General features: G+C 43.1%; 1 protein-coding gene across 1 annotated transcript; it reads left to right on the top strand.

The window, feature by feature from the left end:
- Positions 1-794: 794 nt before the first annotated feature.
- On the top strand, positions 795-11874 carry SOD2 (superoxide dismutase 2; the record flags this gene model as incomplete). Its single annotated transcript, NM_001267746.1, is given in 4 exon segments — positions 795-949; positions 5763-5879; positions 8650-8829; positions 11729-11874. Coding segments are annotated over 4 exon segments (598 nt in total), but the record flags the coding sequence as incomplete, so codon positions are not given.
- Between the last annotated feature and the right edge of the window lie 10188 nt (positions 11875-22062).

The following is a 22062-nucleotide window of genomic DNA, read 5'->3' as shown; positions in this document are numbered from 1 at the left end:
ACCGGCACCCGGAGGGAGCGGAGCCGGAGGCGGGGCCTTTGGGCCGTACCAACTTCACGGGGGCAGAGGTCGCCTTCCCTCGGCTCCGCGCCACCTAAGTACGGCAAACAGGCAGCGAGTTTTCCGAAGCTGAAGTTAGCCACCGCCCTCTTTCTCCTGGGCCCTGGGCGCGGGGTGAGCGGCCAGCGCGGGTGGGCGGACAGGCCCGGGGGCGCCTTGTGTACCCCCCGGGTTTGGCGCGGCGGGTGCAGGGCGGAGCCCACGCGGGGGTGGGGCGGCGGTGCCCTTCCTGCGCCGCTAGGGTCGCTGCGCGGCTCTCGGCGCTCTCATAAGGCCGGCGGGCCGCGCAGGAGTGGGACTTCTGGCTGTGGTAGTGTCGGCAGCGGCAGCAGCAGCAGCAGCAGCAGCTCCGAGGCGTCAGCGGTAGCACCAGCACCAGCATCATGTTGAGCCGGGCGCTGTGCGGGTGAGACGATAGGGGATCCGGTCACGGCCCCAAGGACGAAGGGGCGCGCGGCGGGCAGGGCCTCCGCGGCGATGGCGACAGTGACCGCCGCGGGCTTGGTGGGGTCGGGCCACGTGCGGGCGGTTCTCCCGGGAGTGCCAGGTGCGGCGGCGGGAGCAGGGATCCGCGGGGAGGGGACGCGAGGACTCGGGGGACGCCGCGTGCTGCGGTTCTCGGCAGCCCAGTCTGCGTAAACGGTCCCGCCGCGCGGACTGACCGGGCTGTGCTTTCGCGTCTTCAGCACCGGCAGGCAGCTGGCTCCGGCTTTGGGGTATCTGGGCTCCCGGCAGAAGCACAGCCTCCCCGACCTGCCCTACGACTACGGCGCCCTAGAGCCTCACATCAACGCGCAGATCATGCAGCTGCACCACAGCAAGCACCACGCGGCCTACGTGAACAACCTGAACGACACCGAAGAGAAGTACAAGGAGGCGCTGGCCAAGGGTAGGTTCCAGGCCGAGCGGCGGGAGGCAGTCCCCTGCTGACGCGACCCCAGGGGAGCCGGGCCCCACACGGACGAGCCTTTCTGTCGAGGAGAACCCGCTTCGTGTTTGTACCGGTTCGGAGTTTTTCAGGCATGACAGTTTCTCTTAAACGCATGGTTTACTTCATTGTAGAAGGAGTCCTCGATGGGTTTGAACACACTTCTGTTATCTCGGGGAACTTGGGGTCCCGCGGAGGAGCTTGTCTGTCCGGTTACCCGCATTGCCAGCATTGATGAATTGTAGGCCTTGAAAAGAAAGCTATACTATGTCACTCGGGTTTTAATTTTTTTTTTTTTTTTTTGCAAATTAGCAAATTATAATTGTTCTTGTATAACAACAACTCATTGAGCACCTTCTTTAGGCTGGAGTCTAAGCTGGGTGCTGGTATACAGCTTTGGGGAAATGTTTGGTTTCAGATAGGTGTGCCAGCCGTTTGCATGAGGGTTGATAACGCCTGTCCACGGGTGTCCCAGACACCATCGGGTCCGCAGATGTCTCTGAGTGTCAGGGTCACCTCCTGATGGACGTGGGTGTGACGCCTTGCTGCCAGGTCACACTGACGGTGGGAGACGGGAGGACACTGCTCCGTGCTAGGAACCGTGATCCTTGTCACTTTTTTGAGAGCAAACGGGTCGGGAGTCCAGCCTAGGGTTTGATGATTCCCTGCATCCCCAGCTGCCCTGCGTGTGAAAGAAACTTCACTGAGAGTTGTTTACTTCACGTGGGAGGAGGGGAGGCAGGAGTTAGCGCTACGGTGTGAGTTACCAAAAAGCAGTAACCTAACAGTGGAATAGTTCAGGACCTTTAGACTTGATACTTTTCTTGATTTAACTTAGGGGTCAAAGTTCACAAAGAAACTAGTCCTTTGGTGGGAAACTGAAACAGGCTTGTGTTTATTTACTATTTACTTATATTTGTAATGCAATTCAGAGATATGGCATTACCTTTTTCTTTTTTTTCTTTCTAGAGCTTAGTTGATAAAACCGAGGGTATGTGGACTTTTTGAGTCTGTGCCTTTGGGGTGTGGATAGGAATGTTATGTTTTAACGTTTTTTACAAAATGGCATTGTCCTTTTAATCTATTAGTTAGTGGTTTGCACACGGAAGATAATCGATAGTCCTGCTTTCAGACTCTCTATATTGCTTGGTAAGCTACATAGTAAAAAATACTTTTCCTTAAATGTTTTGATTTTCGGGGTTATGAAATTTGTTGAGTAATTTTTAGACAGTGACATCTTGTTGACTGGGGGCATCTAGTGGGAAAACGTGGTATTTCAGCCTGATTGAAGTACGTGACTCAACTTAAAAGAGGAGGAAGTTACCACATTCTGGAAGATTTACTTGAGACAGATGAACTTTGAATACGGGAAAAGGCCCCGTGATTTAGAAAATAACAAATTCGGGAAAGATGTCATAGGGAGAGACTGGGGAATACCCCAGTTGTGAAAGTACTTCCTGTGAGGCAACATCTGACACCCGGGAACCTTTCTCCTCAGTATTTTCAAAACAATTTCAGTCCTTTACTTATGGAATCAGAGCTTTTCTTATGTAATGCAACCTGCTGGGAAAAGCTTTGTATTATATTGTACCATATTATTTATAAGTGATTGAATACCTGCAGGGCTTTCTTTTACTTAAACACGGTATTTTAAACATTACTTATTTATTTTCGTTTTATTTTCATTTTCTTTTACTCTTTTTCTTTTTTTTTTTTTTAATTTTCATCAGCCTCAAATAGCAAAGGTAGATATGAAAATTATTTTAAAAGTTAGATTTTCATGTTTGAAAACTTGGGAAAAAAGTAAAACAATGTCAATCTCATCACATATAACTAATATAAATACTTTCAACTAAAAGTATTTGATTTTTATTGTATTTGAGGTAAAAACTAAACTGAAACCAAAGAAAATGTTGAATTTCAGAAAAGTATTCTTAAAAGTAGCTATTAAGCCTTCATTTTTTATTCATTTTAAAATGAGTAAGCAAACTCTAAGATGTTAAGATTATTGTTTTTTTTTTTTTGAAACAGCTCTGTCACCCAGGCTGGAGTGCAGTGGCATGATCTGGGCTCACTGCAACCTCTCCCTCCCAGGTTCAAGTAATTCTCCTGCCTCAGCCTCCTGAGTAGCTGGGACCACAGGCATGTGCCACCACACCTGGCTAATTTTTGTATTTTTAGTAAAGACAGGCTTTTGCTATGTTGACCAGGCTGGTCTCGAACTCCTGGCCTCAGATGATCGTCCCTCTTCGGCCTCCCAAACTGCTGGGATTACAGGCATGAGGCACCGTGCCTAGCCAGATGTTAAGATTATTAAATTATCTCTCATTAAGAATGTATCTTTCCCACTTGAAAAATTTAGTTACTATCGATTTATTAAAAAACAATAGAAAAACTTACATTTATTTTTAGGGTGACTCAAGAAAAAATAATAAGGGAAACAAAGATCTATAAGAAAATTATTTGTAAAACTAGCAAAGGAAAAAAAAGTTGATGTCTTTTAAAAAACCCTTAGATATTAGCTGCGTATTCAGATATCACTTGGTCCTCTCCTCCTTTCTGAATTGCTAAACAACTGGAGCTTGTTTCAGAAAGCAGCAGTGCCCACATATGTTCCTTTTTAAAAAAATTTTATACATTTTATCCAAAAAATAGACAATGTCACACTATGTTGCCACGGCTGCTCTTAAATTCCTGGGCTCCCCCATCTACCCACCTTGGGTTTCCAAAGTGCTGGGATTACAGGCATGAGCCACTGTGCCTAGCCAGACGTCCTTTTTTTTTTTTTAAACAGCATTTTGCTCTGTCCCCTGGGTTGGAGTGCAGTGATGTGATCTTGGCTTACTGCAACCTCTACTTCCTGGGTTCAAGCAATTCTGCCTCAGCCTCCTGAGTAGCTGGGATTTCAGGCGCATGCCACCATACTTGGCTACTTTTTGTATTTTTTTCAGTAGAAATGGAGTTTCACCATGTTGGCCAGTCTGGTCCTGAACTCCTGATCTCAAGTGATCTGCCCACCTTGGCCTCCCAAAGTGCTGGGATTTCAGGTGTGAGTACTTTTTTTTTTTTTTTGGTTTGAGATGGAGTGTTGCTCTGTCGCCCAGGCTGGAGTGCAGTGGCGCAATCTCGGCTCTCTGCAACCTCTGCCTCCTGGGTTCAAGCGATTCTCTTGCTTTAGGTTCCTGAGTAGCTGGGGTTACAGGCATGCACCACCATGCCCAGCTAATTTCTGTATTTTTAGTGGAGAAGGGGTTTCATCATGTTGGCCAGGCTGATTTTAAAATCCTGACTTCAAGAGATCCGCCTGCCTTGGCCTCCCAAAGTGCTGGGATTACAGGAGTGAGCCACTGCACCCAGCCCAGACAGATGTTCTTAATGTGCACTTTCAGAACAGCAGTTGAGAACTTCTTCCAAATGTAAGCTCCTTCAGAGCAGAGCTCTCAGTGAATCTTTGTGTCCTTTACTTTGCTTCTCTTGGTATCTTGTGGATAATACACACACAATACTTATTAAACAAGGGAATTTCCGTTTCTTTCTAATATTAATCATTAAGTTAATCTGTAGCTTCTTGAAGGCATAGAAAAGAATATTTTATTTTGCCTACTTGTTTGTTACCCATGCAGTATGTCAGGAGTTACAGGGCCTATTGAGAAAGAGTAAAGGGTCTAGCAGGGAATTGCTAATTCAGGTATGGTGGCTAGAGAAGGCTTTACTGATGAGGTTGATTCCCATTCCTTGAAAGAGGAATGGGAATGCAACATGACACTGTCTTGGGGAAGAGTGTTCAGGAGAGGCAGAGTGCTCAGCTGGCCTTGAGGAGAGATGCGAGTTGGTCATGTGAATGCAAAAAGGCCAGGGTGGCTGGTGAGCACGTGCTCAGTGATGGGGTCAGGTGCAGCACCTCTTGGTAGTGAGAGTAGCCAAGTGTAAGCACCTAGAGTTCACTCCAGTGAGAAGGGGAGCCTTTGGAGGGGGCAAAGTGCACCCCAACAACTGAGGGGACAGTGGCACCAGTGCAGTGGGAGATTCTGGTCCTTGGCAGCAATGAAGTGACAGTAGAGTTAGGAAGAAGGGATTGGGTTCTGCTTTTTTTTTCTTTTTTTCCTATGTGCTTTCATGTAGATTGGATGTATGTTAAAGGTAGAGCTGGCTTTGCTGATGTATATGCTGGTGGATTGGATGTAGGGTGAGGGGAAAGGAGTCAGAAATGACATAATGTTCCCAAGGATGTCCTTAGGGATGCAGCTGGCATTTGCTGAGATGGGGAGGACAATAGGGAAGTAAGTTTGGGGCTGAGCATCAGGAGTTCAATTTGGAGTATGTTGAATTTCTTGTTAATGTGACTTGGAGATATTGCCCAATGAATGGTGGTCTGTCTTGAAAATGAGAGTTGAAAGTTTTCTGTGTAGTCTATGTTGAGCCATACATTTTAGCATTCTGTTACTTTATTTGATTGTCCTTTTTGGTGTTTAATTTCCTGAAATCTTTTCTAAGAGAACCCTGAGCCTAGCAGCCAGGAGTGAATATTCTAGCTTTTCTACCTTTGCTGGACCCTCCATCAGTTGTTCAGTATGTCTGGGACAAATAATTTTTTCTCAGTTGGGGGCTGGTTGTTTTTTGTAGAATCTGAAATTGCTGAATTTTAGGACCAACAAGGGTGTTATAGATAAGCTGGTCCCATTATCTAATAACTTACAAGGGGGAAAAAAACAGTGTATACCATGGTTGAAAAACTAAGAGTTATAAAAAATATGTTTGCATTTTAACTTTTCAGGAGATGTTACAGCCCAGATAGCTCTTCAGCCTGCGCTGAAGTTCAATGGTGGTGGTCATATCAATCATAGCATTTTCTGGACAAACCTCAGCCCTGACGGTGGTGGAGAACCCAAAGGTTGGTATAAACTGGTGCACCCTTATCTGCGTTTTGTGCACAGTAGGAATCGATTGTTGATTTACTTAAGTTACCTTTTTCTTACCAGAGGTATCATAGTGGCGTATTTTTCATGGCAAAGAGTACAATAAAGTTGTAGCTTTCAAAAGGGCACAGTAGGAATGGAGAATGCATTCAGGGAGTTATGCCATAAGATTTTATGTTCCCCCACACATAGACTAGCACATCAACTCCACCTTCTGCTTTCATTGGACTGTACTTCATATTAGAGAAAGACAGAGAAACTTTGTTTTTAGAAAATATGAACTTTCTTTTTTTTGAAGTGGAGTCTCACTCTGTCACCCAGGCTGGAGTGCAGTGATGCTATCTTGGCTCACTGCAACCTCCACCTTTCAGGTTCATGCGATTCTCATGCCTCAGCCACCCGAGTAGCTGGGATTACACGCATGTGCCACCACTCCCAGCTAATTTTTGTACTTTTAGTAGAAACAGGGTTTCGCCATGTTGTCCAGGATGGTCTCGAACTCCTGGCCTCAAGTGATTTGTTCACCTTGGCCTCCCAAAGTGCTGAGTATGGGTGTGAGTCATCAAGCCCAGCCTAGGAAAGATGAACTTTCTATTTACCAGTTCTAGGGCCTGGGTTAGATGGTTAACCATCGGTACCTTTTTTTATCTATGTGATACAGGGATAGCAATGGTGTTTTGAGAATTAAGTTATAGTGTCATTTGCTATTTTTCACTGTTCCTAACTGGTAAAAAGCTAGTTGTTCCAGAAAATTGGGTTTTCTGGGTGTTTTTTAAAAATCTTCAGGGAATGAGAAGAGTACAGGGCTAGCTGGTCTTGTTCGCTATCACTGTTTCCTTGACTTCCTGTGTAGCTTGTGGAGGCCCAGATGACTTTAATTATCTTCCTCACCCCAGGGAAGGCATGATACATAAATATAGTTCTTCTCCCTTGTTTCTGGGCTCCATATATGCACCCTAAGTTTCTGTGGTTTTATTGTTCATTTTTAATCAGTGTTATGGAAGGCAGCCTTACACACTTGAAATAAGCAATTTCATTTTAAGGTAATGATGAGTGAAAGGGGTAAGCATGGGAAACTGGGCAACTTATTTTTCTTTATTTATTTTTTTGAGATGGAGTCTCACACTGTCGCTTAGCCTGGAGTGCAGTGGCCTGATCTCGACTCAACTGCAACCTCTGCCTTCTGGGTTCAAGCAATTCTGCCTCAGCCTCCCAAGTAGCTTGGATTACAGGCGCCCACCACCAGGCCCGGCTTATTTTTGTATTTTTTTAGTAGAGACGGGGTTTCACTTTGTTGGCAAGGCTGGTCTTAAAATCCTGACCTCGTGATCTGCCCACCTCGGCCTCCCAAAATGCAGGGATTAGAGGCGTGAGCCAGTGTGCCCGGCCTATTTTTATTTTTATTTATCATTGCTATTTTTTGAGATGGAGTTTTGCTCTTTCACCCAGGCTGGAGTGAAGTGGCTTGATCTTGGCTCATTGCAACTTCCACTCCACTGGGTTCAAGCAATGCTTCTGCCTCAGCCTCCCAAGTAGCTGGGATTATAGGCGCCCACCACCACATCCAGCTTTTTTTTTTTTTTTTTTTTTTTGTATTTTTAGTAGAGATGGGGTTTCTCCATGTTGGCCAGGCTGGTCTTGAACTCCTGACCCTCAGGTAATCCACCTGTCTCGGCCTCCCAAAGTGCTAGGATTACAGGTGTGAGCCACCGTGCCCAGCCAACTTATTTTTTTCTGAGTTAAGTCTTCTAGACTATCACTTAATACTTCTGAAGTTTTGTCAGTTACCAGAATATCAGATGCATTCATATGCAACCAATGGTTTTGGTACATTGCCATTTTGTTTTTTATCTGTACCACTTCATTCCATCATTTGTGCTTATGAAGATGATTACTTTCAAACCTGTAGAATAAGAGAAGTGAGATTTTTGACCCAGTTGATTTAGTTGATGTGATTAATCTAGAATTATATTCTGTATTGCTACAGAATAAAAGGGTTGTAGCTCTTAAAATATACCCTTAGTTCAGTCATAGAGAAAACCACCCATTTTAAAACAATATAATCAAGACAGGAGGATCTGAGTTGCTTGGAGAACAATAACTTTATTCCCAAATGGAGACATAGAAGGAGTAGGGGTAGAAGTCAAAGGAAAATTTTCTATTCAGGGAAAAGAAAAAGACAGAAAGTAGTATTTCTTTCCTAACGAAAATAGCACAGTGAGTGAGGAAGTCCTGCTAACACGCTTCGTTAGAAAATATGAACTATGCAGCTGGAGGCAGTTATCCTAAGTGAATTAACACAGGAACAGAAAACCAGATGCCACATGTCTCACTTACAGGTAGAATCTAAACATGGGGTACTTATGGATATAAAGATAGTAACAACAGACACTGGGGACAGAGCAGGGAGGGAGGGAGGAAGAGGGGAGGGTGAGAAACTGTTGTGTACTAAGCTCGCTACCTGGATGACGGGATCATTTGCACCAAAGACCTCACTATCACATGAAAACCCACATGACAAACCTGCACATGTACCCTGTGAATTTAAAATAAAAGTTGAATTTATACAAAAAACTAAAACACGTGAATTAAAATTGTGAAACTTAGATCCAGGTGTCGTGTTCTGATGGTGTCTTAGTTTCTTGGGTCCTATGACGAAAATATTTGAATACATGTAATACAACATTTTCTTGTAATTGTTGAAATCTGTTCATTTGTGGGTGTTTTTGGATTTTTTTTAAATAGGGGAGTTGCTGGAAGCCATCAAACGTGACTTTGGTTCCTTTGACAAGTTTAAGGAGAAGCTGACGGCTGCGTCTGTTGGTGTCCAAGGCTCAGGTTGGGGTTGGCTTGGTTTCAATAAGGAACGGGGACACTTACAAATTGCTGCTTGTCCGAATCAGGATCCACTGCAAGGAACAACAGGTTAGATTTAAGAACTGTTATTTCATTTGGGAGGGTTGCTCTGCTGTAAAGCATTTAACTAGAAGTAAGGAAGGCTCGCAGTGTTTTACCTTACAAACATGTAATAATCTGTACAGATCTTAGCAGATAACACCGAGAGTCTTATGTAAGTAAAAACATTTTCGAAGTCCCCATATTTCATAAAATATACGTAATTTTATAGGTACGTTAACAAAAATGTTTTAGTTTTATTTATTTATTTTTTTGAGACCGATCTCTCACTCTGTTGCCCAGGCTGCAGTGCAGTGGCACGTTCTCAGCTCACTGTAACCTCTGCCTCCCAGGTTCAAGCAATTATCTTGCCTCAGCCTCCCAAATAGCTGGGATTACAGGCTCATACCACCACACCCGGCTAATTTTTGTATTTTTAGTAGAGATGGGGTTTCATCATATTGGCCAGGCAGGTATCAAATTCCTAATCTCAGGTGATCCGCCTGCCTTGGCCTCCCAAATGCTGGCATTACAGGCATGAGCCACCACACCCAGCCAAATGTTTTACTTATTAATCCTGCTTCATTCTACAGAGAAATAGTATCAGCTTAGATAATTATATGTATTAGAATAAAAAAAAATTAGCTATAGAACAAGAGTGAGGAAAATAAATATAAGCTGACATTGATTTCAGAGCTTGTACTGTTACCTCCTCTGCTGAGCATTTGAGGTTAAACTGAGACTTGAACTCAGGTTTCCAGACTTCTGCCTTTCTAGGGCTCTTTGGTAGAGTGTATGAAAATATTTGGCTTAGAAGTGCCAGGCTGGCCTCAACAAATACTTTTCTACTGTTGAGGCTAATTGGATTTAAAACATGTCACTGAAGTGTATGGGAAATAGAGTCATGAGTTGTCTGGCAGTGGGCTGGGACTCCGAACTTAAAGTGAAACCTTCATATTAACAACAGTCATTCTCTGCCCTTTCTTTTACCCCTGACGTCGGGATACTCTTGCTGTGCGGCTCACTTCCCAGGATAGACTCAGATTTTGGCAGAATATGAACAGCTCTTTTGGGACAGTGAAATGGCATGACAATTTGTAAAAGCCACAAAAAATTTGTGAGCACTGATCTATAGAGTCGGGTTATTTATAGAGCCACCTGATCGGAAAGGCTGGTGTTTATAAGTGAATTCCAGATACACTCCTTCCTCTTCTCTCCCTGTGGAAAGCCCATTAGAAGGAAAATCAGGGAATATCATGGCTCTTTGTTTACAAAAGTCATTCATAAATTTTGCTACTTGAAATTATTAATAAATTATTAGTCATCTCCCTCACAACTGATTCAAGACACAATGGTTAAGAATTGTTTGAGAAGGCTGGGCATGGTGGCTCACGCCTGTAATCCCAGCACTTTGGGAGGCCGAGGCGGGTGGATCATGAGGTCAAGGGATCGAGACCATCCTGGTCAACAAGGTGAAACCCCGTCTCTACTAAAAATACAAAAAAAATTAGCTGGGCATGGTGGCGCGTGCCTGTAATCCCAGCTACTCGGGAGGCTGAGGCAGGAGAATTGCCTGAACCCAGGAGGTGGAGGTTGCCGTGAGCCGAGATCGGGTCATTGCACTCCAGCCTGGGTAATGAGCGAAACTCCGTCTCAAAAAAAAAAAAAAGAATTGTTTGAGAAGAAATTAAAAAAAAAAAAGAAAAATTATATATATATATATTAAGAATTGTTTGAGAGGTTTTTTTTTTGTTTTTGAGATGAGTTTTGCTCTTGTTACCCAGGCTGGAGTGCAATGGCGTGATCTCAGCTCACTGCAACCTCCGCCTCCTGGGTTCAGGCAATTCTCCTGCCTCAGCCTCCCGAGTAGCTGGGACTACAGGCGCGTGCCACCATGCCCAGCTAATTTGTATGTTTTTAGTAGAGACGGGGTTTCACCTTGTTGACCAGGATGGTCTCGATCCCTTGACCTCATGATCCACCCGCCTCGGCCTCCCAAAGTGCTGGGATTACAGGCGTGAGCCACCGCGCCCGGCTGTTTTTTTTTTTTTTTTGAGGTGGAGTCTCTGTTGCCCAGGCTGGAGTGCAGTGGCACAGTCTCGGCTCACTGCAACTTTTGCCTCCCGGGTTCAAGCAGTTCTCCTGCCTCGGCCTCCTGAGTAGCTGGGATTACAGGTACCTGCCACCTCGCCCTGTTATTTTTTTGTATTTTTAGTAGAGATAGGGTTTCACCATGTTGGCCAGGATGATCTTGAACTCCTGACCTCGTGATCCGCCTGCCTCGGCCTCCCAAAGTGCTAGGATTACAGGTGTGAGCCACCATGCCCAGTCTGAGAGTTTTTTTTAAATGAATGTCTTATAGATAGAAATAAATTCTTCATTTGCCTCACTTAATTTCTGAAAGCACTGTCTTTTCTTTAGCCCTGTTGGTTTTCCTTGTTAACGTACTCTATTAGTGTCCCCCAACTGCTCTGTATTCCCAAAGATTAAAATTAGCCTTGGGGAGCAGAGCTGGTTTCTCATAAATTACCCTGTGAGTGCCCAGACCCTTTGGAAGAGATTCTCGGTGAGCCTCACTCCCACAGATGTAACACACACTTCCTGCTGCTCCTAAGACCACCATGAGGAAGACTGGGAATTGGCTCTAGAATGAATTTATTGATATTTTTAAGAATAGCTATTAAAATACTGTAATGAATTTTCCCAAGTCTATTTTGTTTTTAGTATTTGTCACATTTTCTTTGCAAATAGTAAATTAAAAATGTTTTATAGGAATATTCATTGTTACCTAGATATCCTATTTATATAAAAAACGAATGAGATTGTTACAAAGGGTAATTTTGTGTGTATAGAATAATAAAAGAAGTTAAGAAAATGCCGTGTTTTAGACTGCAATTGATGGTTTGTTCTCTTTTCTCCTTTCTAACAGGCCTTATTCCACTGCTGGGGATCGATGTGTGGGAGCATGCTTATTACCTCCAGTATAAAAATGTCAGACCTGATTACCTAAAAGCTATTTGGAATGTAATCAACTGGGAGAATGTAACTGAAAGATACATGGCTTGCAAAAAGTAAACCAGGATCATTATACTGAGTATGTTAAACTCTTTATGACTCTTTTTGTAGTGGTATAAAATACTGCAGAATACAGTAAGCTGCTCTATTGTAGCATTTCTTGATGTTGCTTATTCACATATTTGATAAACAACTTAATGTTCTGAATAATTTCTTACTAAACATTTTGTTATTGGGCAAGTGATTGAAAATAGTAAATGCTTTGTGTGATTGAATCACTTGATTGGACATTTTCTTCAGAGAGGAAAGAGCTAGCAGATTATAATTGCCATTACAAAACCATCAAAAAGATTCCATCCCTATACTTCGGCGGCTTGTAGGGATGCCTTTCTAATCTAGTTATAGAAAATCTAGTCTTTTGCTCCAGTTACTTAATAGAATAGTAACAGTTCCCAAGGGAAACACTCAGCTTTCTATAGAAAATTGCACTTTTTGTTGAGTAATAATCCTCTGCAGTGATACTTCTAGTGGATGTCACCCAGTGGTTTTTGTTTATGGTCAAATGTTCCTGTATAGTTTTTGCAAATCGAGCTGTGCACTGTTTAAGTGTAGCAGGTGTTACTGAACTGAACAAGTGTCACCTGCCGCAGTAAAACCAAACTTCAACACCAGAACTGCAAAAAGATGGGTTTTGTAGCAGGAGAAGGGAGGATGTTTATTTGCAGGGCACCAAGTAAGGAGAATTGGGCAGCTTATGCTCATGACCCATCTCCTTGATGGCTTATAAGCTAGAGTTTTTAAGGGCAGTGGTACATTTCAGGAAAGCAGAAGCTAAAGGCAAAATTGTAAATCAGATGAGATCGGTGCATTCAGGGTGGTATGGCTGTACACCAAAACTGTAAATCAATACGTGAAGCTTATATATTGGTTTGGCCTGAGAGGTTAAGTGGTTTAGGCAGGAGGCGGGCCTACTGCGTGTGTGATTGGTTAAGGAAGCAAAGGCCTACCCTGATGTGTGATTGGTTAAGGAAGCAAAGCTTTGTCTAAAAACTTGGGGTCTGCAGAAAGGAACATTAAGATCTGGCCAGGCCCCTTAGGAAGAAACTTAGAACAAAGAATTGAGGTCAGAGTATAGTCCCTGGTTCCCCCTTATCTGACATCTGTGCAAATCCATTTGGTGGGGATCTGAGTCTCTAAAAAGCAGCTCAGGGACATATGTTAAGAAGTCTCTATGTGACTGTAACTTCCCTGGCTATTGTTTGAAACTGTTATTACCTTCTTGTTTAGCAGGTTGCTCGGTTGCTTCTCAGGGCTAGCTAGGTGCCTGCAATTTTCTGTGAAGGAACTCAAGATTTTCCTTTATTTCTGTGCTTGTGTGAATCCCCCGGCACACCCCAAAGAGGTGTCCCTGTTCCATCTCACAGGGATCTTTTTTTTGTATTTGGCTTAACATCATCAGGCATCTCCCATGTTGTTACATCATCTTCCTAATTATCTTTAGTGGCTATATAATTTACCAGTTGGGCATTTCTAATTTAGTTTTAATTGTCATTACAGATAATGCTGGGGTGAGTAACTCTGTGCACATAGGTTTTATCTCCTATTGGAATATTTTCTTTATAGAGGAAAGTTGTTTTTGGAGACAGAGTCTTGCTGTGTTGCCCAGGCTGGAGTGCAGTGGTAAGATCTCAGTTTACTGCAACCTCCACTTCCCAGGTTCAGGCGATTCTCCCACCTCAGCCTCCCGAGTAGCTGGGATACAGGTGTGCACTACCACACCCAACTAATTTTTTTATTTTTAGTAGAGACAGGGTTTTACCATGTTGGCGAGGCTTGTCTCGAACTCCTGACCTCAAGTGATCCGTCTGCCTCGGCCTCCCAAAGTAGTGGAATTATAGGCGTGAGCCATTCCACCTGGCCTATATAGGCTTTTTTCTTAAACCATTTTAGTAATGTTTTCCCAAGTTTATTTTTTATTTTTTCCCCAAACTTTATTTTTCTATTTTTTTTTCATGGAAAAATGGGGTAACTTAGCAGTTTCAATATTGAAGACTGAAGTTTTAAAATAATTTGAATTCGAGGCACTTTTAGAATTCAATTGGAAAAGTAGCCTTTAAAAATTGTTAGAGACAAGAGTATTGGAACTGTGTGTGTGCGTGTGTGTGCTTGTGGATTGGAGAAACTTTGGAGACTGATTGCTTTTCATTTTATATGTATCACAGTGAAATGGCTTTCATGTGTCATGTGATTACTGCTTGCCTCTCTAAACAAGGTCATGACTCTTTAAATAGATGGGCAAGTGGAACCGTTTGAAAAATGAGCTTTTGAATATAAGTTATCTGCTAGATCATGATTGGTATTGAACTAACAAGATTTGCAGATCTACTGACTTATATAAAGCTTTTTGATTCCTACTAAGCTTTAAGATTAAAAAAAATTCAATGTTGAAATTTCTATGGAGCTCTATTTTTGCTTTGGCTTTCTGGAGAGAGAATGAGGAAGCACTCTTTTCCTTCACTAAGTTTGTCTTTCTTCCCTTCTAGATAGATTGACTTTAAGAGTCTAAGAGAATTTGCAAACTTAAGATTTTAATCATCTGGTGGAAAAGGAGACTTTAAGATTGTTTAGGGCCGGACGTGGTGGCTCATGTCTGTAATCCCAGCACTTTGGGAGGCTCAGGTGGGCAGATCACTTGAAGGAGTTCAAGATCAGCCTGGTCAACATGGTGAAACCTTGTCTCTACTACACACACACACACACACACACACACACACACGGATTCTTTAACCCTGTTTTTCATAATAGAAATAGAAAAAGTAAAATTGCCTTTTCTTCCGAAAAGAACAAGTGTTGTTCATCCAAGAAGGGTTTTTGTGACTGATTCAGCAGGGCCTGCCCTAGTCATAGTTATACTTCAGCATGATTAGTGTTGGAGCAAAACAAGAAGGCAAAGCAAGTCCTGCTTTTGAAATTCTGTCTGTTGCTTGAACTATTTTGAAATAATTAAACTTTGATGTTGAGAAATTACAACTTTATTGTATACTTTATTGCAACTTGAAATTCATGGTCTTAAAGTGAGATTTGAATTTCTATAGGGTGCCTTTTAAAAAGTAATACCAAACCCTAAAGTTAAAATTGATGTATATTGAGTCATATCTAAAACCAGATATAAATATAAATGTTATTTCCTGTTGGGAAGGCTATTAGGAGGTAAATGTTTGATAAATTACTATTTCTCATTTTCAGTCATGCCCTAATGATCCCAGCAAGATAATGTCCTGTCTTCTAAGGTGTGCATCAAGCCTGGTACATACTCAAAATCCTATAAGGTCCTGTATACTTTTCGTTTGATTATTCATTGAAGAAACATTTATTTTCAATTGTGTGAAGTTTTTGATTGTTAATAAACGAATCTATCAACCACCAAAGAGGTCTGCATTATGCTTGCATATCAAAAACGTTCAAAATCCTGTCTGTTCTATCGTTTTTATGGAGTTTCCGTGGGAAAGGAATAGTAAATGATAGGTAGTTGAACTATTACTCTTAGGACCAAGAACTCTATCTCAGTCATACCTCTAATAACATCATCTAATAACATAAAATCATAGTATTAGGGATATAGGACAAAACCAAAGTGTTTTTGCTGTTGTCACACACTACTCAATACTTGTACACCATGTCCAGTGGACACCAGCTGGATGTCCTTTAATTCAATTCTGACACTATCTGCCTGGAATTGGAGTCAGATCCCACAGGTGGAGGGCTCAGACCACAAGTCTGCCCCACTTCAGATACCAACCACAAGTCCCAGGTAGTGGCCTGTACTTCTGACCGACTGGCTATAAATTGGGGATCCCATGACCCCTTCCATGGGTTTGATTTATTTGCTGGAGCAGCTCACAGAATACAGGGAAACACTCTACTTCTGTTTACCCATTTTTAATTTCATTACTTTATTAAAACTACATATTGGGTACAATACCCTTTTATTGTAAAGGCTATTTCATTTATTTATTTATAGACAGAGTCTCGCTCTGTCACCGAGGCTGGAGTGCAATGGCTTGATCTCAGCTCACTGCAATCTCTGCCTCCTGAGTTCAAGCGATTCTTGTGCCTCATCCTCCCAAGTGTGCACCACTACGCCTGGCTAATTTTTTAGTTTTTATTAGAGACAGGACTTCACTGTATCAGCCAGGCTGGTCTCAAACTCTTGACCTCAAGTGATCCACCCACTTCAGCCTTCCAAAGTGCTGGGATTACAGGCATGAACCACTGCCTTTGGCCTGTAAAGGATATTTCAAAGGAGACAGATGAACAGCCAGATGGAAGAGATGCACAGGGCAAGGCATATGGAAAGGGGCATGGAACTTTCATGCCCTCTCTATACCATCAGCTATCCAGAAGCCCATCTGGACCCTGACCCTTTGGGTTTTTATGGAAGCTTCATTATGTTGGCATGATTACCATTGGCCATTGATTAACTCAACCTTCAGCCCTTCTCCCCTCTCTGGAGGTTGGGGGCTGAGGCTGGGAATTCAAACCCTGTAATCTTACCTTGGTCTTTCTCATGAGCAGTCCCCATCCTGAAGCTACTAGGGGGTCCCAGCCACCAAGCATTTCATTAGCAAACAAAAAGACACTTCAAGTGGTTTAGGAGCCAAGAAACCAAGCCAAGGATTAAGACAATATATTTATTTCTTATAAATAACAATATCACAAATAGCATTTTATATATTTCTCATAATAGCTAGGTGCGGTGGCTCACACCTGTCATCCCAGCTACCAAGAGGCTAAGGCAGGAGGATCACTTAGGCCCAGGAGTTTGAGGCTGCAGTGAGCTATGATTGTGCCACTGCACTCTGGCCCGGGTGACAGCGTGACAGCGTGAAAGTTCTTGTAACATCTTAGAATGTTAACCAAAGACAGAATATTGCCTTAACTCTGGAAAATAAAATAATCAGACTTTTAGAAGATGTATTTTACATAAAGTTCTGGCGATGTTTTACTCCGGTCACTGGAATATAGGAGTTTACCACCTGGTGCCACTCTTCCTAGAGTGGCATGCTGTTTAGAAAGGTATGTGAAGTTGGCATGACCTGTTTAGTGTGAAGTCTTGCAGTTGGCGATTCAGTGTGGGCTTTGCAGTAATAAAAGTGCTGCTGTTGTCAAGATGCTTCTGGGACACGTTAAAAAAATTAAGATGTCTCAGTCTGTGAAAGGGAAGGAGCACGGATGCTGTCAAGTTCCTGTGACGTGCTTATCATCTTGCAGTGTGTCCCATTGTTGCACCCAGTAGTCTCAATGCACGGTGTCATGGTGATTCCATGTTTGTCTCTGCCCACAATAACGTGCTCCATGAAGTCCCAGGACATGAGGTTCTTGTTCATTTGTGTGTCTGGGCTCACATCCAAATATTAATGTGATTTACTGTATTTATTGTATGATAAATATCCTCAAGGCTCAGAAGTTAATACAGCATATCCACAGAGAGGTTCGACCACATGGCTGTGGTGACTGGGAAGGCCTTATGCATGCTCCTCCTTCTGCTGCTTGCCTTTGTAGGGGCATGGAAAGAGCATTGAATTAGGTACTGGAAGGCCCAGGTCCCGGTCTTGGTGATTTTACCAAAGCACCAGTGGGATATTGGTCAAGATGCCTGGTTTTAGTCCTGCTCCTTTCCTATGAAAGAGGATCTTAAAGTGCCAACTCTGGCATTTTATGGGTTTCTCTGTGTATTGACTATGATTAGAGTGGATAAATGGATATCGGTATTATTAATAGTCATGTCATTTACAGAAGGCATGTAACTTAAATTCTTTAAACAAAGTTCTCCAGCCAGTGGTGTACACTTGCAGGTAGTGCTCACAGCTGGCACCATTCTTCACTGGGGCTCAGAGTGGATGCCGGGAAGAAAACAAAATGAGTCTTTTAGCTCCTAGTTACTGTTAGCATTTTACCAGAAAACAATTAACAAATTGACACATGTAAGTCTTCACCTGTCAAGGCTGAGTATGGTAGCCTATGCTTGTAATCTCAGCACTTTGGGATGCCAAGGCAGGAGGATCTCTTGAGTCCAGGAGTTTGAGACCAGCCTGGGCAACAAAGCAAGACCCCATCTGCAAAAAGTTAAAATTTAGCTGGGCATGATGACACACTTCTATAGTCCCAGCTATTTGAGAGGCTGAGGCGGGAGCATCCTTGAGGCCATGAGTTGGAGTCCACAGTGAGCTGTGATGACACTGCACTCCAGTCTGGATGAAAGAGACCTTGTCTCAAAAAAGCAGAAATGATTTTCCTGGAAGAGATTTTTTTTTTTAAGGTCCACATCTCTATTGATGATAATATTGAATAATGTAAATGGATTAAATTCTCCCACTTAAAAGATATGGATTGACTGACTGGATTAAAAAACAACCACAACCATAACCTAACTATATGCTTCCTATAAGAAACTTCACCTGTAAAGACAGACCAAAAGTGAAGGGATGGAGAAAGATATTGCATACAAACGGAAGCCAAACAAGAATAGGAATAATTATGCTTACATCAGACAAAAGAGACTTTAAGTCGAAAACTGTAAAAAGAGGAAGAGGATTATTATATAATGATACAAGGACCAATTCATGCAAGATATAATTGTTTTTTTTAATTAAGAGTTTTTTTTTTTTTTTTTTGAGATGGGGTCTCGCTCTGTCACCCAGGCTGGAGTGCAGTGGCGTGATCTCGGCTCACTGTAACCTCCATCTTCCAGGTTCAAATGATTCTTCTCCTCAGGCTCCCGAGTAGCTGGGATTACGGGTGCATGCCACCACGCCTGGCAACAAATTTTTTTTGTGGAGATGGGGTTATGCTGTGTTGCCTGGCTAGTCTCAAACTCTGGATCTGAAAGCAGTCGTTCTGCTTTGGCCTCCCAAAGTGCTGGGATTATAGGCATGAGCCGCTGTACCAGGCCAGAGGATATAATAATTGTCAATATGTGTGTACCCTACACTGGAGCAGCTAGATACAAAAGCAAACGTTATTAGATCTAAAAGGGGAAATAGACTCTAATACGATAGTAGTTGAGGACTTAACTCTGTTCTGAGCATTGGACAGATTATCTAGACATAAACATTGAATTTAAATTGCACTTTTACACCAAATAGACTTTGACAGAGAGATATTTACAGAACATTCTAATAGCTGCCGAACACACGGTCTTTTCATCAGCATGTGGAACACTCACCAGGCCCCTTCTGGAACCCACTTCCTGCCTTACTGTTCTTTCCACAACAGGGCATGATAATTCAGACAGAATGCCTCTTATTTGTACTAATAAGTTGTCGGGGGGTGGGGGGCGGGGGGCAAGCTTTTCATGTATAAAACTGCTGTAATTTTCTGATTTAATAAAGTAATTCCACTGATGTTTTTATTTACTTCTTGGTACACATGTTTTAAATGGATCCTTTCATTTCCTCCTTAGTCCCAAAGTATATCGATTTTTACAAAACAGTTTTCTTACCCCCTAAAAAGCTTACTTTTATTTGATTACACTTTTTGGTAAGAATGTCTGAGATGAGCCCAGAGTGAATGTACCCCTGCAAAGAGGGCAGGTGGAAGATGGTGTGTGGCTTTAATTTCTTTCTGGGGGGACTCAACCATCAAATGGTTAAGGAGTAAGTATCCTTATGTGGTTCTTGTAAACAAATTGAGATTTTGGTTGGGGGTGAGGTGTTGAAAGTGAGATTTTCATTTTTTCAGACAAAATGAGATATTTTGTGCCAGGTTCGGGCCTGTGCATGGTGTATACTGAGTGATAGATTTTCTCGCTTTGAATGTGTCAAACCTTCTGTCCCAAGTGTCAGTCCTTCAGGGCTTTCTCTATCCCTTTCAGCATCAATGTTAACATGTCAGGGAGGGTCTTTATGTTACAGTTTCCTTCTGAGACAAATTCCTTGAACGTGTGGCCCTCAGTCTGCTTCTTCCTCACCTCCCATCCGCTGATCTTACTGTTACAGGTTCTGCCCCACGCCATGCCCAGTGTGTGTTGGAACACCATGCTGAACATTTGTAGTTTTGTCTGACACGTTTTTCATGAGTCATCCCTCCAGCAATGGTCCCCTGTCTAGTGATGGCCATTTGTCCCAAGATGGGATTCACTGAGTTTCTTCCCCCTAATTTTTAAGACTACAATTTTGAAAGACAGTCGGTTCCTCTCTTTATTACTGAGAACTGTCAAATGTCTTTCTTTTATTTAAGCCAAATGGTTCTCATTCCTGGGTACACATTAGAGCCACGTCAAAGGAGTTTGGCCCAAATAATGATGCCAAGCTCTACCCATGAAAGACTGATTCAGTCAATCTGGACATGAGGATGGGGCCTTGCTCTGTCACCCAGGCTGGAGTGCAGTGGCACAATCAGGGCTCACTGCAGCCTCAACACCCTGGCCTCAAGTTATCCTCCCATCTCAGCCTGCCCTTCCAGAATTGCTGGGACTACAGGGCTGTGCCACCACACCTGGCTGATTTTTTTTTTTTTTTTTTAAATGTTAGTAGAGACGAGGTTTCTCTATGTTGCCCAGACTGGTCTTGAACTCAGCTCAAGCGATCCTCCTGCCTCGGCCTCCAAAATCTTGGGATTACAGGCATAAGCCATTATGCCTGGCAACAGGTGATTCTAATACACACCTAGGGCCAAGAATCATAAACATGGAGCTTCATTGTGAGAGAGACCAGCCCAGAAAAGCATGGAGTAAGCCCACGTTGATCACTCTCTCTCCTGCGCGGGACTGCTGGATGGATGCTGGAGATGGACATCTGCTCCTTGTCTGCTCAACACCTGTGGGAGACATGGCTGCTGTCCACCAACAGCTTGGGTTACCCTCCCATTGTTCAGAGTGGCTGCTGGGAATGGTGGCTCAGCCAGGTATGACTTTTGCAAGACTTCCCTATGTACGGTAGGGCCCTATGGCTAGTTCTGTATGTGACCAGAGATGGTGGAGAAATGGGTGTGTCTTCTTAACCTTCTTCACCCACTTCTGCTGGCTTGAGAGGAATGAGTGCTACTATTTTATTTTATTATTATTATTGTTATTTTTTATTTTGTTTTTTACTTAGAGATGGGATTTTTATCAAGTTTCCCAGGCTGGTCTCGAACTCCTGAGCTCAAACAATCTGCCTTCCTTAGCCTCCCAAAGTGCTAGGATTACAGGCATAAGCCACCATGCCTGGCTTAGTGTTACTAATTCAGTAGCCACTTGCTGAAGCTGGCACAGATACAGAAGAGAAGAAACCTGTTTCCTCAAATCACTGCTTCAGAGAAAGCTGCCTGATTAAGAACACACAGATTGTGTGAGGGGTTGGGTATGGTGGCTCATGCCTGTGGTTCCAACTCCTGGGAGGCAGACGGGGGAGGTTGTCTTGAGCCTGGAAGATCCAAGCTGCAGTGAGTTGCGATCATGCCACTGTCCTCCAGCCTGGGTGACAAAGCAAGACCCTGACTCAAAAAAGAAAAATTATGTGAGCAGGAAGTCACATGTTAGTGTGTTCAGACATAGAAATGTTGGGATTTGCTTGTTGCAATGACGAACATTACTCATCATCTAGCAGCCATTCTGCCATCTGATAAAGTCCTCTGCTTATTCTTTGGGGGAGCAAATTCTTTTCCCTTCATCAGGGTTTGGTAAGGTTGGTTATCTCTGTGCTCTGCAGCTTCCTCTCCCCAGTTTGACCCATTGTGTTGGCTCACAACCCAGACTAGTCATGTTCTTTTATTTTTTGGATGCATGGTAAGTTCAGAGATGGGCTCATGACTCAAATTGTGCCAATGAGAATTGTCCTGAAGCCTCAGCACATGATCAGTAGAAAAGAGTTTTCCCCTTTCTCCAGACTCCTGTGTAGAGGACCTATGAGATGGTGCCACCTCATCCAGTGCATAAAGGAGGGAGGAGCCAAGCAACTGAGAGAGCCACAGTCCATGGCATCATATGAGTCTCTGGGTCTAGCCGACCTGAAGCCCATCTTTGGGTTTACCGGTTATGTGAGCGGAAATTTCACTAATATTATTGTATTTGATGTTTGTTAAGTTACTTATTTTGCTTAAGCTACTTGAGTTGACTTTTTGTTTCTTGCAGTCAAAAGAGTACCTAATACTTCCTCATTACAATTCCAGCTCCAGCCTCCACTCTCTGGACTTAGCAGTGCATACACCCTATCTGACTGCTCCACTGGCGTGGTTAAGAAGCATTCAAGCTGGGTGCAGCTCACGCCT

Source organism: Callithrix jacchus, chromosome 4 (genome assembly GCF_049354715.1).
Source record: "Callithrix jacchus isolate 240 chromosome 4, calJac240_pri, whole genome shotgun sequence".
Taxonomy (NCBI): domain Eukaryota; kingdom Metazoa; phylum Chordata; class Mammalia; order Primates; family Cebidae; genus Callithrix; species Callithrix jacchus.
This window is presented reverse-complemented; position numbering and strand designations above follow the sequence as displayed.